At 36.4% G+C, this 17345-nt stretch overlaps 1 protein-coding gene across 1 annotated transcript; it reads left to right on the top strand.

Annotated features, from left to right (window-relative positions):
• The first annotated feature begins 16660 nt into the window (after positions 1-16660).
• LOC117072704 (40S ribosomal protein S17-like) lies at positions 16661-17125 on the top strand. Its single transcript, XM_033193072.1, has one exon. The coding sequence runs from the start codon at positions 16661-16663 to the stop codon at positions 17066-17068; it is 408 nt and encodes a 135-aa protein (XP_033048963.1). The 3' UTR covers positions 17069-17125.
• The last annotated feature ends 220 nt before the right edge of the window (positions 17126-17345 follow it).

Below are 17345 nucleotides of genomic sequence, written 5' to 3'. Positions count from 1 at the left end.
ATTCTATATTCTGGATCACAGAAATTATAATGGAATAATAAAATAGTGTGGAGGAAAATTTCTAACATTTATTATAAGCAGATAGTTCAAATTTAATTCTATGGTTAATAAGTACATACCTTGGACAAGCTAACACCTCTGAATTTCCAGTTTCTTCATCTGAAAAATGATTCAATAATTCTTATCTGTAATTATAATGAGAATTAAGTGTGACAATATATGTGAAGTCTCTAGAACAGTAAGCAGATGCACATGAGTCATTTACTTATTTTCTTTACCAGCTCCATGGAATTCTGAATAATGAGTGACCTAGGACTGGGGTCAACTTTTACTGCTCCGTCTTCCCTTTCAGATATTTTTTATTCACTTGCCTGATCTCATTGTTCAACTTCAGAAGCATGAATATCATTTCTAAGTGGGAAGAACATGGCCTCTGTTTCCAAGTTGTCTATCAACTGCATACATTGACTTCCTTGCTTAATGTTTGGGTTCTTCACCCACTCTGTCTTGGATCCTGACCAGCTCTGGGTTCCTCAGGCCTCAGTGCTTACCTTTCCTGTTACTTCGAACTCTTATGTATATGTATGGATGTTGTTTGTTTGTTTTCCCTTCAGTGTGATAATGCATCTGCCTACAGCCTCTGCTGAATCCCTTGGAACTAGAATCCAACTTGACTTTTATCCGTACAGTGCTATCAGTTTTTATAATCGTCACTGCAACATACCACTTGTTTAAGTGGTAAATGTCCCAGAAGCTGGAGTCTCGTCATCCCCAGGACAGCTAAGTGAGGTCTATATCCAAGTGAATGAAAAATGCTAGTGTCTAAGAAGCTCTATACAATCAATTCAATATAATTTAGAGCTTGTCTGTCTCTTATATCCCATGGCATGGCTGCAGGAATTAACAAGAGAAATGAGAGTGATCAGAGTTTTTAGATATCCAGGAGCTTATCTCTTAGTGGAATCATCATTGTGATTTCTATCCTGCTTGAAAATCCAGTCACTACCATATTGGTAACATTGCTTTAATGACTAGAAATAGGTAAAAGAATCCAAACCAGATCACAGTGAATACTAGATCAACCTAGGGAGATTTTATAAGATGCTTCTGCCTGGTCTCTACCCCAAACAATTAAATCAGAATTGGCTGGGATACGATGCCCTGAAAGAAGTTGAACACACACATTTGCTTCCTGAGACTTCTGTGCATGGCCACCTCTCTGGCTTCTAACTGAGCAGGCTAGGGTTTCAGGTTCTTAGTATATTAATAGATTTAAAAGTTCCCGAGCAATACAATTGTATTTGCACATTTTCTTAGCTAGGAGGAAAATTTCTTGGCAATGGCTGCAGCAGATGCCAGGAAAACACATAAAGTAAAACTTTACAAATTTCATTGACTTTTTTTTCCAGAAAACATGACCCAAGAAAATGCATTTTGGAAGATTAATTTTTATCTATAGTTTGTTGTCTTTGATGATAAAACCTTATCTGAGAATTGCTGTGAAGCTTTTGTGAGTTCCTCTGACCATTTTGAAACATTAGTAAAGTAGAAAATGAAAGCACTTATTTACCAGAGTGATAAAGCATACAAGATTTACATGTAGTCTCTACACAGTTTTTCTTTAAACAACCTGGTTTCTTCAAGGCACAGTTTAAGGAGCTGACGTCAGCTCATGTTGCTTGAGTTGTGTTTACGATGAGATTTAGTTTCCTTTCTTAAGTACTTTAAACTTAATAGGTTCAAGGATGCTCAGTGAGTCCAGACACTCAATAAATGCTTTTTGATGACGATAATGCTGAAGTTGCAACATGAGCGTTCTTGTATTTACTTACAGTGAATGTCTTACTAAGGTTCAGACTGGTCTGGCACGGTGGCTCATGTCTGTAATCCCAGCACTTTGGGAGGCTGAGGTGGGCAGATCACGAGGTCAGGAGATCAAGACCATCCTGGCCAACCTGATGAAACCCCATCTCTACTAAAAATACAAAAATTAGCTGGGCATGGTGGTACAAGCCTGTAGTCCAGCTACTCAGGAGGCTGAGGCAGGAGAATTGCTTGAACCCGGGAGGCAGAGGCTGCAGTGAGCCGACATCTTGCCACTGCATTGCATCCTGGGTGACAGAACGAGACTCCGTCTCAAATACATAAAAATAAATAAATAAATACATAAAGTTCAGACTACAAGTTGTCTTATTCAGTTATTTTTTATCCTAAGGTTGTAGAATGTCATTGTTCCTTAAGGTTAAATAACGTCAGTGTATTAGTCCACTGCTTCCATGTCTTCATTTTCTTAGTGCAGAATCCAAAAACACAAAAAAGGAAATAATGGCTGTGTTTTCTTAAAACAAGCTGGGATCTTTTATCCATAAGACAGGTAATACAGAAAAACTTCAACATGCTGTTTCGATGCTGTTATTTTTCTCTAGTACCTCCACATTTTTTTTTTCTTTTGCCTCCCTTCCCTGATCCTAAATACTGCTCTTCAGGCAGTGTTCCCACAGGTAATGCTGTGAAGTAGGGGTTCAGGGTCAGGGGCCAGTGGGCTTGCTTTCATGTGTGTAGCTCTAACTGTAACCCAATGCATCTCTTTCCCCTGAGCAAAGCATTTGTCTTCTCAGCATGAATGGCTACATGCAGAGCAGGATAGGATCCTGCAGACTGTTTGAGGATCAACATTTGGAGAGTTAAGACACACGAGGTTTAATTGTATTACAGTTGATGAGAAAATAAATACTGAACCATTGCTAGCACCTCATCATGCTTTGAAAATTTTAAATTCCTGATTGGCCTAAGTACCAAGAAGTCGGTCTCTAACATCTGAGTTGACTAGAGATTGCATGCTGAAAGAGTCATGCATAGCTAGTTGTTGCAGTGGCTTCTCTATAAAACAAAGAATAGCCAAAAACAGTACACAGACCCCTTCCAATCAAAGAGACTGAACTTTAAAAGCTAACTTTACTGCCTGATTCTGAAGTTTTTATTTTCTTTGCCAGACAGGTTCAAAAAGAATGTCTGTTTTCATTTCATCAAGCTTAATCCATACATAACATCCTTTCCCACTATTTACTAGACTACAGCTATCAAATGAAGATATGATGTCTGTGTTTGGGTTAGTTACTTTAAATTCTAATGACCATGATGTAATCACTGTAATCAAGAAAAGCTTGTCTGTCTTTAGATTTAGGTCCTTTGCCATTGGCCTGGCACACTTTTGAGCCTTTTCATTGAACTAACCACAATTTTGCCTGATTTGTAATTATCGGTGAGCTTGCTTTACACAATCTGTGGTCCTAAATTAAAGTTTATTCCATTGTGTGTGTGTGTGTGTGTGTGTGTGGTAATTGTTGTTCTGGCAAAACCATTAACAAATATTTAGATAAGAAAGCTTTATCAGCAGTGTATTTTTTTACTATACTAATGTGTTTGTGCATTTGAGTGTTTCTTTCTAATTATGCATTTTTTGGTAATTGTATCTAAAGTGCAGATTATCCTTTACTCAAGCAAATGTTTAGAGAAACTTTAAAGTTTAAAAACATTTAAGTTGAAAAAAGATGAAAATCATAATGAGTATACACGTGAACATAAAATGTTCTTTCAATCTTTATTTCTATGTGTTTTTTAAACAATAGAGGTTTATATGAATAAAATAGAACCCACACACATATTCCTAATATGGGGAAAGTTAAACTATTGTAACGAAAACCCCACAATGTTCCCATTCTAGACATCAGCTTTTAAGAATTACAGAATTGGCCAGGAATCCCAGCACTTTGGGAGGCCGAGGAGGGTGGATCACTTGAAGTCAGGAGTTTGAGACCAGCCTGACCAACATGGAGAAATCCCATCTCTACTAAAAATACAAAATTAGTCAGGCATGGCAGTGCATGCCTGTAATCCCAGCTACTCAGGAGGTTGAGGCCGGAGAGTTGCCTGAACCCAGGAGGCAGAGGTTGCAGTGAGCCAAGATCACGCCATTGCTCTCCAGCCTAGGCAACAAGAGTGAAATGCCATCTCAAAAAAAAAAAAAAAGTATTACATAATTATCCTTTTGGTCAGTTGTTCACTAAAAAGCAGCCCTAAGAACCCCTCCACTCTTTTTTCTAAGGAAAAATACTTGCTTATAAATTTGGAAAGGATGGATCATTAAATAAATTATTTTGGTAATAATACCCCATTCTATCTGATAAAATTTTGCTACTCAAGCACACTTAAATCCCATTTCATCAGAGATACCCTAGATAATATTAGCATTTAGCTACATTCCTGACATACCTAAATGTATGAAAATCTACTGAATTTGAATGCCTGCATATTTAATTTATGCATCTGGGATAAATGTTTTCTTCTTTTAGGTTGCAAGGTGAATAGAACAAATGGGGAAAGGGAGAATGATTTAGTTGCTAAGTAGCAGACTGCCAAGGAATAGAGATTTTTAAACCAAGGCCTGATAAGTTTTCAGTAGTGATCTGGGAAAGCAATGGAGAGGGAGGGAGCATTCTCTGCCTCTCTGTGCCTCTTTTCTACTTTTTTAAGCTGGGAGTAATGGTCTATTCAAATAGGAACGTGTATAATTTTTGCTATGCCGTATGTAGGTATGACCGGGGAAGATTGTAAATCTTCCAGTTCCTAGTGATGCCTTACTCCTTTGCCTCAGCAGTGGCAGAAGTATGTAGATGGATGGTTAGCATTAACCCCACAGGATACCATATAGCAAGGTTAATTAATTAACCTACATTAATTAATCACTGAGTTGGTTGAGATAAATGAATTGCCATATATATTCTCGTACAATAATATTTAGCTATATGCTATTTTATTTTGACCTACTAAAATAATTCATGAAAATCAATAAAAAGAAAGAGGCAGCAGCATTAATTCAGTTTAAGCAAAACTCCATTTAGACCTTATTTATTATATTAAATAATCATTTAAATGCCTGATGTCAATATGATCAATAGAGGAACTAATTTTAACATGATAATAATGACTGAGTCCTAGGAACGTTAGGGAAACAGCAATTTTCTTAGGTGGGAATGCTGAAAATTGAAATAAAATCAATTAAATATGATTAATACAATAGGGTGTTTAGGTTAATAGGTGTGATGCATGTTTATTATAAAAAGTTGTTGCTGAATCCATGCCTGTTAACCTTTAACCCTAGAGCCTTATTTAACAGTTAACTTGCTTACCAGCAGGATATCTTCAGCATTTCTCTGCTAGGTCTAAGCATGGAGAGGCAAGTCCTGACAGTGACAGAAATGAGAAAAAACAATTTCTCTTGTTTCCTAGAACATATTTTTTTTCATGGCAATAAATTCTTCTGGGGAAATTCTAATATAGTGAGAAAAAATACCATGTTCTTACTTAGATGAACTAATAGAAAACAACTCTAAATATTTTCATAGTATTAAGTTTTCAATTGCATAACTTTGAAGAACCGCTGACCAAGAAATTGGAAGAAATGTGAACTATAGATGCATGCTTTTAATTTTCATTAACTTCTAGTAAATGTGCATTATGTATTCTTTATGTGTGTATGTATACATGAAATTGAGATGTACATTGTGTTCTTAGATTTTTTTAAATTTAAATGAATATATTTTTAACATCGAGATTTTAGTGAGACCCTCGAAATAAAGCTGCTCTTCCATGACAAAAACCAGGATTTAGAGTCTCTGCTTTAGGGAGATGCAGATGATGTGGGCAACTCATGAAGATTTTCATGGTGCCATTGCTGATACTGCCTCATTATACCATTCTATCACTCTTGTGATCTGTTATCCAATGCACTATATGTTTACTTAAATGTTTATGTGTTATATCCCAAAAATACTGTAATTTCCTTATGGGAATGGATTCCAGCAGCATCCAACACAATGGCTCCCACACGGTGGCATTTAAGAAAATGTCTGTGGTCTTGGTTTGACTTAACTCTTTTATTTGGAAGGTTTGATTAGACTAAAAAGAGGCAGGGGGACCTCCAATGTCATAAAGAAAGAAAATAATGGGATCAGGCAAACACAAATGAAGAGTTCTCTGCTGTGTTTGAAGAGTAGAGAACTTACAGAGAGAGAGTGAGAGATGAAGCTAAAAATACAGGTTCAGGGGCCATTGTCAGGGGCTGAGTATAGGATTAAAGAAGAAATTTATCCTTTGGATATACAAGTTACATATCCAATGTCAAAGAATGCCAGGGGGTTAGAGGTATAGGTGAAGCATGCCTGGTAGAGACAATAATAGGAACAGTGGCAAAGTGAAACACCATCACTCATAAGAAATGGACACGCAATACTCAGCTCTAGCAATCAGTGATGTTTAGGAATGCAGGCACGGTGAGGCCAGACCTCGAGATACCATCAACAGTAACCAGAAATCCATGATTTTGTAAAATATTCTAGTTCCTTTTTTGTCAAATTTTTTGGTATGAATCTTTTTGTCATATTTTTATGGAATTAAGTTTGAACATTTTTATAATTGTATATATTTATGGGGTACAACTTTTTTTTTTTTTTTGAGACGGAGTCTCGCTCTGTCGCCCAGGCTGGAGTGCAGTGGCCGGATCTCAGCTCACTCCAAGCTCCGCCTCCCGGGTTTATGCCATTCTCCTGCCTCAGCCTCCGGAGTAGCTGGGACTACAGGCGCCTGCCACCTCGCCCGGCTAGTTTTTTGTATTTTTTTTTTACTAGAGATGGGGTTTCACCGTGTTAGCCAGGATAGTCTCAATCTCCTGACCTCGTGATTCGCCCGTCTTGGCCTCCCAAAGTACTGGGATTACAGACTTGAGCCACCGCGCCCAGCCTTGGGTACAACATTTTATAATTGTATATATTTAAGGGGTACAAAGTGATGTTATGATTTATGAATACAATGTGAAATCATTGAATCAAGCTAATTAATATATGCACCAACCCAAATATTTAACATCCTTTGTGGTGAGAACATTTGAAATTTATTCTCTTAGCAATTTTGAAATGTACAACACATTTTTCTTAACTTTAATTTTAGGTTCGGGAGTACATATGCAGGTTTGTTATGTAGGTAAACTTGTGTCACAAGGGTTTGTTGTGCAGATTATGTTGTGACCCAGGTACTAACCTTAGTACCCAATAGTTATTTTTTTTCTACTCCTCTCCCTCCTCCCACTCTCCACCCTCAGGTAGGCCCCAGTGTTTGTTGTTTACCCCTTTGTGTCTATGTGTTCCCATCATGTAGCTCCCATTTATAAGTAAGAACATCCAGTATTTGGTTTTCTGTTCCTGCGTTAGTTTGCTATGGATAATGGCCTCCAGTTCTATCCAAGTTCCTTCAAAGGACATGATCTCATTCTTTTCATGACTGCATAGTATTCCATGGAGTACGTGTACCACATTTTCTTTATCTAGTATACCATTAATGAATATTTAGGTTGAAATCCATGTCTTGGCTACTGTGAATAGTGCTTCAACTATTATCTTTATTTTTAAAAACACTGCTTGGGTCAAGTAAAACGTATACAAGCATGTTGTGACCTGCAGTGCATTAGTTTATGACTTCTAGTATTGGCAAAGAACTATGAAATAATTTTGATTTTTTTAAGCATCAGGAGTAAAGGTTTTACTGCCACTTTCTGAGTACAATAAAATTTTTGATATGACATCACATGACACATTTGGGAATTCAGATATAGTGATGCTGCTCAATAGACAACCAGCAATTTTAATAATGAATCCAGAGCTTTGCTCAAAGTATAGATGGGTCAATGTACTCAAACACGCTAAAAAAAAAAATGTAGCTCCTTTTTTTAACTTATAAATAAGCTTTTTTTTTTTTTTTTCTTGAGCCATCACCTACTGGTTAGTGAAGGGAAAAATTAAAACTTCAACTTTATTCAGTTTAAAACTCAGCCTGGTGCGCATATGCAAATAGTCTCTTTAGGTAATGCTGCTTCTTATCTGACAATCCCTATCCCAACTCTTATTTTAAACAGACCTGCACATGTATACTGGCTGTATCCATTTGTTTCTAGCATAATGATCTCAATCCACCTAATTCCTGGGCATCTGCTGGCATGTATCTCTAAACTGTTTCTAAACTCCATGGCTAATTAGCCCGTTGCCCATTGCTTGCGCAAAGGGGATTCCCCTGGCACATCCACCATCTGTCCTTTGCTGACTTTCCCCACAGCTATCACAGGTTTCATAGCCAAATCTCTGCTGAGTCTCCATCACTCCCCAAGCCTGATGGCCCACTGCAGTCTTGGCCATAGCTCACCAACCCCCAACCCCTGCACCCCACAAGTCCCCTGGATCTCATCTCAGCTACCAATCACAGGAGCTGAAGGAGGCTGAGGTGTGTCAGCCCGACCTATCCTTTCTAACTATGCTGCTTTGCTTCTTGGCTAGACCAAACTGCCCTATATTGGAACCCCCTCCCTCCTTGTTTCTTCTTGATGGGGAATTAGCTGATGCCATCCTGTTCTCATTGTCCTACGCTAATTATATGACATACCTCCTAGGCAGATGAATTAGAGACACACCATGAATTAGAGACACATGAATTAGAGACACACATCTGGCAACTTTTCTGTTTTCCTCTCCCTCTTTCTCCAAAGCTTCTCATGTTTTCCTGAGGCTAGAGAGGAAGTTGCCTTTTACTTTCTATATGTCCTGTTTTCTACCACGAAAGTGCCTCACTGAGGGAAGCAGAGGGGACATTCTATCCACACAGAAGCCTAACTCTATGTATGGCTCCTTCAGGCTGGATCTTTGATATCTTAATGCAAGTGAAAGAAATTTGGACAATTCTTTCCCTTCACCTAAACCTGGCTTTCAAGCTTATTATCTTCTGTGCAAACATAGCTAAATATTAAGTCTCTCTATCTTTAGAAACATGTCCAATGTGTTAATCCATACAACACTACCCAACCCCAAATCCCATCCCCAGAGGCAGGGAAATGCTCAAGTCCAATAAGCAGGAAAGTCATGTAGTCAGAAATGCTAAAGAGAAAAGCATATAAGAACCCTCAAAATATTATTTGCATTACTTAAATTTTATAGAGAGCTATAATAATGAAAGTTAAATGAAGCTACAACTCCCTTCATCCCAAACTTACTTAAATCTTTTTGCAAATTTTGTTTCTCTAGTTGCATTCCAAGGCAACTTCTAAACATTCAAGGCTTATACATTGCAGGTCTAATATAAATATGCCATGAACTTTTTTGATACTGGGGAACATGGGTTCTGAGGCTTTTGAACATATTGAATGATTTATCTTTTCATTCTAACTAATTTTTACTTTCTGAATCTAGAAAGCCCTCAAAACACAAAATAATTTAATACAAATGATGTAATGCTGTGTATATATTTTAGGCTTTTCCTTGCCAAAGTTCCATTTAAAAAACAAAAAGAAAAGAAAGAAAAAAATTATTCTCCAAAGACACTGCGCACGATGAAAGCTATTTATATCCTTCCTCTCCTCCATTGCACAAAATGAAAACCTCCTTTTAAAAGCTTGTCAACAAATGCTTCAGTATAGTAAAATACAGTAAAGCATCGTTTTTTAGTGTGTCACAATTAATAACAATGACTAAACATATTGCCTCCATAAAAAACAAATATTCTCTGATTATGTAAACAGAATCCACATTCAAACCCCAGTGTTTTTATGTTATTTCAGGAATACAACAGCAAACTAAAATTATGTGTTAATGGATTTGAAGTTAATGTACTTCAAGTCCACTCATCTATAGATTTTGATTAGGTAGAGAAATTAGTATATAATCTGTACTAATTTAAGTATGTAGATTTTTCTTCACAACATTATGAGAAATTAATTTTATTTTTAAAGGCAAAAAGAAAATATGTACAATTTCTATTAATATCTATCTCTCAAATTTTAACAAACTGCCACTGAAATGAAAACTGTGAAGAATTGTAACTATTGAATGAACATAAAAATAGAAAATAGCAACGTTTAAGACATTTGCTGTTCTTATTTTAGAAGATGACTACACAAAGCCAGCCTAAAGAGAGGGATAAGATTTCACATTTTATTGGCGTTTAGGGAAACTTTATACCCTGTCTCTGGAAAATCAGAAAGGGAAGTGGTTATAAGGAATCCACATAATAATGTATGGGAAAGCCAACTAGAATTTACAAGGGAGGGGACTCTGCTGGTGAATCAAAGAGCTGCCAAATCACATGTTGCACAATTTATTAATCGTGGGCTGTTCCACCAGCCAGCAGTTTCTCCATTTTCTCCTCATTTATGACTCTATTCCCAGTAACCCACTAAATTATTTTTGGTGCAAAATATGTGTTATGAGTGAAAACACAACACAGGACAAAATTAGAAGAAAGTAAACATTTGGCAGCTTTCAAAAGCAGGTGGAATGGGTCCAGATTGTACATTGTCTACAAGTGCAGTGTTCGATTTTGGCCAGGGAATATTATTTGTTGCTAAATGCTACATAATTCTCAGTTTGGTTTTTAAGAAACAAGGACTCAGCATGGTTTTGAAGTCCAATTACTGTGGATCTGTTGGTGCTAAGAAATGCTATGTGCCCTTGATCCTGCTCCAGTTTCCCAGCTGTGACTCCAAGCTAGGGAAGTTTATAGATGACTACTGACAGAACAGACTTTTCTAAGAGTTCACTTGAAGACTCTCTTTACTCACTTTGAAAATGTCCAAACATCACATGTTACCACTGCTATGTTCTACATATGTATAAATGTTCTCATTTAAAAAAATTAAGCTATCTTTGTAATCCCTTTCTTTGATCTTTATATTTAGCCAATATTTTAAACATTGCATTTCTATGTACCCTAGATTCTCTAAGGCCGGATAAAATCAGACAAGAGGTTTAGCTCAGTATTTCTCACCCTGCTTTCCTTTTTACCCTCTATCAAAAGCTAAGAAACTGCTGACTATGATAATTTGGGCTCAGTGGATGTGAAATTGTAGTGAGGAAAATCCTCTCTGACAATCTATCTATACCAGTTACTTTAAATGAAGTGCAATGGATCACAGAAACATCATCTCCCTTTCAGGTCATATAAAATGCCTTTTGTCCCATGTCACACCTGCATGTCCCTGGGCTTTATAGCCTCAATTAACCTCACTGAAGAGGGGTACAGGACAAATACATTCATCTATGAATATCTTTTTAAACATTCTAGATTAACATTCTCTGCTTAAGGAAATCATACAGAGAGGCCATGCAGACAAAGGAATGTGTAGACTCAAAGGAATCTGCTCCTCACTGCTATTTGGCAATTTTCAGTGCATCTCTTGTCTATTGCACTCCTGATAGCAGATGTTACTGATCCCTCCAGTTCCCTCTCCTTACCCCTTCATTCCCAGAAGAGAAACGTCACTTATTAATTTACTGCTTGGGCTGAGCCCAACGAAATGCACTTCCTCAAATCCCTTCTCAAGCCTTCTCCTATCTTTATCCAATGCCTTTTTCATCAGTGCTCCTGTGGAGCTGCATCAGCTTGCCACAGCAAATGTCCTCATCTCTGCTTTAGCTCTCCTCCAGGGATTGTGCTCCATCATTATCATTTTTTTTTCTTTGTCACTGTCTCTTCCCTTGCTGACCATTGCCCTTTATTGACAAATAAAATAAAGCCTTCCTTATATACAACACCTCTACTTATCCACTTTCCAATCTCTCAAGGAGATCTAAGATTCACAGAATTTTAGACTTCCAGAATATTAAAGCTGGAAAATAACTTGTGGAATTTTATTCAAACTAAACCATTTTGTAAAATAAAGGAAAAATCCCATGTCCCTTTGTAGTCTTTCCTCTATGCCCATAATTTTGAAAAATCCATTCTTCCAAAGGTAAGAAATGAGACTTTTTTTTTTTTTTCTTTAGACAGGATCTCACTCTGTTACCCAGACTGGAGTTCAGAGGCATGAGCATGGCTCACTGCAGCCTCAACTACTCATGTTCAGGAGATTCTTCTACCCCAGCCTTCTGAGTGAGCTGCCACTACAGGCACCCAACACCACATCCAGGGATTTTTTTCTATTTTTTGTAGAGACAGGGTCTTACCATGCTGCCCAAGGTAGTCTTAAATGACTTAAATTTTTCTTAGTCTTTATCTTTCTTGGCTTTGCTGTTTTTAGTAGTTGTTTCTTCTCAGATAAATTATTTCTTCCTAATCACCCAGACCCATAAAATTGTTCCAACACATAGTCATCGGGGATGATCCCAGGCCCACATAGCTGTCACCAAACTTCTCAGCAAGTGCTTGACCCAAATTCTTAGAACCATCCTTGTCTCCCTCCTTCCTTTCATCTTTAATTTAAAAAGTTTGAAAATAATATGAAATCACATCCATTCTATTCCTTCTTTTCTGCTGTCCTTTATAACTTCCATTTTCTCTTTATGGATTATTATAATAGGGTTCTAAACAGGGTCCTCACAGGCATTTTCTGTCCTCCTCAGTTCACCTCATATATTTGGACTCATTAATTTTCTTCAAGTGAAACTCTGATATGATCATTTTACCCTTAACACCATATTTAAACTTATAGCTCCAATCCACAAGGAGGCTGCCAACTAAGTAAACTACAGTTCCTAGCATTCAACGTTCTTCCTAATCTATTTCCAACTTTTGTTACAGATTATTACTTACTAGTCTCCTTTTTGAATCTCAAATTGTAGTCAGAATGAAGGACTGGAAGAGCTGTAAATGTTTTCCACATACCCTGCCTCTATACCATGCTGCTTTCTGTTATATCTTTCTCTAGCCTCTGTTTCTTCCTTCCTTCCTTCCTTCCTTCCTTCGTTCCTTCCTTCCTTCCTTCCTTCCTTCCTTCCTTCCTTCCTTCCTTCCTTCCTTCCTTCCTCCCTCCCTCCCTCCTTCCTTCCTTCCTTCCTTCCTTCCTTCACCACCATTTCTGCTAACCAAAGCACTCATGAGGTTCGCATGGCAAACGTCAAGGAACATCTCACTCATGCTGCCCATCCTGATCACACAAACAGAAGAGAGTTTTCTCTTTGGCAAATCACAGCACTCTTTGTTCCTGTTTGATGTCACCTAGGAATCTAAAAGATACTTGGGTGTTTGCATTATTCCTTCCCAGAGAGCAAAATTGTTGAGGCTCAGAGCTGCTTGATTTTGAATTTTTCAGAACTCTTAGTATAATGCCTTGTGTTTGGGTGCTCAGCTATATGTTTAGCTGTTGTCCTATAGGTTCTAGGAAATTCAACAGGTCCAAGACTAAACTCTTTCCTCACACTCTCATATGATCCCTCATTAAACGTCTTTTCACAAAATTCTCTAGACCAGGCTAATGGTTTTACCAGTGACTCAGTAATCAAATCTGGAAATCTGGAAATCTTAAATTTCTCACCTTTCAACATAATTCTTATTGATCATTCACATTTGTAAACAAGTCTTGTTATTCTCATCTAAAGTCCTTATAAATTTCTCACTTCTTTCCATCTCACTCTCTGTCTGAGATCAATCCTCAACATTTCTTACCTGGATTATTGTCATAGTCTGGTGACCACATTTGACTTCTTTGTTACCTGTCCTCCAGGCTGCTATTAGGATGATTTCTCTAAATAGCAAAACAGACCATTTAATCCATCTTCTTTAAATTTTCCCAGACTTCTTATAACCTACAAAGAAACACCTTAACACTGTGTATGGTTTGCAAAGCTCTTTGCCATCTGGCTTCTGCCTTCCTTTCCAGCTTTGTTTTACACTACCAGTTTACATACATCATGCAAACATAAAAAATCTTGGAATGCCATTATCCCTTGTTGCTTAAGTAAATCCTGCTCATTCTTCAAGGCTCAACTCAGTCCACTTGCTGGTACATATCATAAAGCATTAGGAGTCCTTTCTCTGTCAAATCACATAATAACTGTAAGTTTATTTGTCTGTATTCACCAAAAGAATGATAACTCCTGCAAAACTGGAAGATTGCCAAATTTTGATTCATTTCATAGAGGCTAATAAAATGTCTGGAATATAATATACTATTTGTAGAATTTTATAAGTATGAACTAATTAATTCTAAGCATACATTTATTCAGTTCTTTTCATATTAAACTACATTTATAAAACCCCTTTCCTAAGTTCAGAAACTAATAACTAAATAACATATTTTTAGGCATACATATTTGAGTTAAAGGAAATTACAAACACAAATGTCAAGATAATTCTGTGAGAGGTACAATAGAGAAGCAAAACCAGGCAAATGTTAGTTACTATTCATCTAGTTCTTTGTCCAGGTGGTAAGTTCACTAATGTTCATTCTATGGCTAGTTAATTATGTTTTATAAAATATGGCCATTCATGGGTGAACAATGATAGCATATTATGAATCAAGATGTGGGATTAATCTAATTATCTGGGGAGTTTGGAAATCATATTCAGCATCAGATTTATTTGGTTCTAACTGACAAAACTATGAATTCATTATTTTATTAGATTAATAATAATCTTACTTTTCAAAAAAGTGATATTTTATAGATCCATGTACCTTTTTACTACATTCTTTTTGATCTGAAAACAATTAGAAAAATAGGATAGACCACTACAGGTATGAACATAACCAAATATATCTGCTCTAATATTCACATGCATATCTATTTTGTGATGTAGGCTCCACAAAATAGATATCTTCTCCAAGGAAAAAGCAACTGCACTGGAAAGAATAACCACAATTGAGTATTCTCCTGGATACTCTGAAGATATACAGGTACTCAGTCATGAGGAATTTACTGATTAACCACTGTATTTCAGGATACTGGATGCTGAGGACACAGAGATAAATAAAATATTGTTTCTGCCAACAAAGAGCCTACAGAAGCAAGAGACTCCTCTTTGTATCACATTTATACCTTGCAAAATTGACTTAACAACTTGAGAGACTGCAATTCAGAAATAACTGTGTCTTTAATCTAGTTTAAAGAAAATTCTTTAAAAGTTTGTGAAATATGTCTTTATATCAGTTTAATAGAATGTCTTATTTATACTCAGAAGAGAAAGCATGTTTTTTTCATTTTCTACCACAGAATTTGATATTTCATAAACTATGATTTTAGACTAATTTCCAGAAAATGAAAAGTAATTGCAATAATAGCAGTTAGATATTTACATTACTTTTTAAAGCATTATTGTTCAAATTTGGTTCACTTTATAATGATTTTACAATTGTCTAATATGAAACTAAAATAGTAAGTTCTGACTTCTTATTCTTTTCAGAATTTTATAATAAAGATTTATAGACCTTCTTTTTGAGATATGTACACTATTCATTCACTAATTATTGATTATATTTTCTATAAGAAACAAAACGTTATGCAAAATTTCCATCAAATAACAGTGGAAAGAACACATGCACTTTTGGAAAGCAAATTCAATTCACATTTTCTTATGGTAAGTAAGGAAATTGATGGATGCTGTGACAATGTAGAAAGGTGATAGCTTTAAAATGGTCTGATTCTTTTTGCTTTCATTTCAGTAGTATTTAACATATATTTTACAATTACCATGTGATTATCATGTGACATGCTGTAGAAGGGGAAATCCATGTTTAATGGATGAAAAAACTACATATGTATAACATTACTCTTAAAAGTGTCATGTGTAGTCTAAGTTATCTAAGTCATCAAAACTTTATAGAAGAAATGAAAATTTAAAAAAGGAAAGAAAGTAATGATAGGTTTGCTGTAAGGGTAAGCTTTGCGATTTTAGTGATTTATCATATTGGAAAGGGTAGTGAGCAAAGCAGAGGAAAATGAAAGCTTTAGCAGAAAGTACTTAGCATAAAACTTCAAAGAGGCTTTCCATAATGTCTGTGATCCTGGTTATAAAGAGAAAAGAAAAGAAAATATCTATCCACTTAAATCTAAAACAAATGGTCATTAATATGGCACAAGTGTCTTTTGTCCAGGCAGGAGGATCAAACCTTAGAAAAGAAAGAAGATAACTATTCCTTCTTTAGGACGCAAAACAAACTAGATTGCATGGTTACATTTTATAGTGTTAGCTACAGAATTTTAAGCTTCATTATTCTAGATTTTCTACACGTTCAGCTTTGCGAACTGAGCAGGCCATATCTATATGCATCCTTATTTACATTTATATATTTGTTTATATTCCCAACCATAGGGCATCACTAATTATTAAAACATTGGAAGGTAAGAAAGGATAGTTTTGTTTTTCTTCAATATCTTGATGGGTTTTAGCCACAATAATTGACTTGTAATGAAATGATTTATAAGAAGTTGAATATTATTTTAAACGTGAAATGCTAATTTTATGCTTATTTTTTCAAAGCATGTTATTTCTAGTAATTCTTTTGATCATCTCAACAATGCAATGATGGTGCTTCGTTACATTACAAATAAAAGCACAAAGACAAAATTATTAAATGACTAATAGGAATCCAAATGAGTCAAACCTCTTCAATCATATTTTCCGACACTAATTCTAAATCATTTGCTAGAAATTATCTATGCTGGTTTATACAATCTTTGAATCGTTAGGCCCAAAAGCCTGTCATTACTATGGAAGCCTAGTTCTAGACACAACCTCTTGCCTTCAAATAATACATTTTGAAAGCACCAGATAACTTCTCTCATTACTATCAGGGAGAATTCAGATGACCATTAAAACTTTCATTGCGCTCTTTTACCAAGGACGCACCAACATGGGCTGCGTTCGCACCAAAACCGTGAAGAAGGTGGCCCGGGTCATTATAGAAAAGTATTACATGCACCTGGGCGACAACTTCCACACGAACAAGTGTGTGCGCGAGGAGATCGCCATTATCCCCAGCAAGAAGCTCCACAGCAAGATAGCAGGCCATATCACGCATCTGATGAAGCGGATTCAGAGAGGCCCAGTAAGAGGTATCTCCATCAAGCTGCAGGAGGAGGACAGAGAAAGGAGAGACAATTATGTTCCTGAGGTCTCAGCCCTGGATCAGGAGATAATTGAAGTAGATCCTGACACTAAGGAAATGCTGAAGCTTTTGGACTTTGGCAGTCTGTCCAACCTGCAGTTCACTCAGCCTACAGTTGGGATGAATTTCAAAACGCCTCAGAGACCTGTTTGAATTTTTTCTGCAATGCTCTATTATTTTCAATAAATCTGGGACAACAACAACAACAACAACAAAAGATTTTCATTGCTAATTTGGGGGTTATGTATTAGCAGGCCACCTCTATATTCTATATCTCTCCATGTACCATTTCAGGTCAACCTTTTAGTATTTGGGTTCTCCCTCATCCTAGTATCAATCGATCACACAATTATAAAATTACATAGACTGTGTATATTGGTTACTAAAAGATGAAAGGCAAAATAGACCAAAAGTCATGATGCCTACAATT

Source organism: Trachypithecus francoisi, unplaced genomic scaffold (assembly GCF_009764315.1).
Source record: "Trachypithecus francoisi isolate TF-2019V2 unplaced genomic scaffold, Tfra_2.0 Lachesis_group4, whole genome shotgun sequence".
Taxonomy (NCBI): Eukaryota; Metazoa; Chordata; class Mammalia; order Primates; family Cercopithecidae; genus Trachypithecus; species Trachypithecus francoisi.
The sequence above is the reverse complement of the archived record's forward strand: the minus strand, read 5'-3'. Positions and strand labels throughout refer to the sequence as shown.

What these genes read in the sequence shown, in the direction of transcription:
- LOC117072704 (XM_033193072.1), top strand. Translation starts at nt 16,661, where the DNA reads ATGGGCTGCGTTCGCACCAAAACCGTGAAGAAGGTGGCCCGGGTCATT.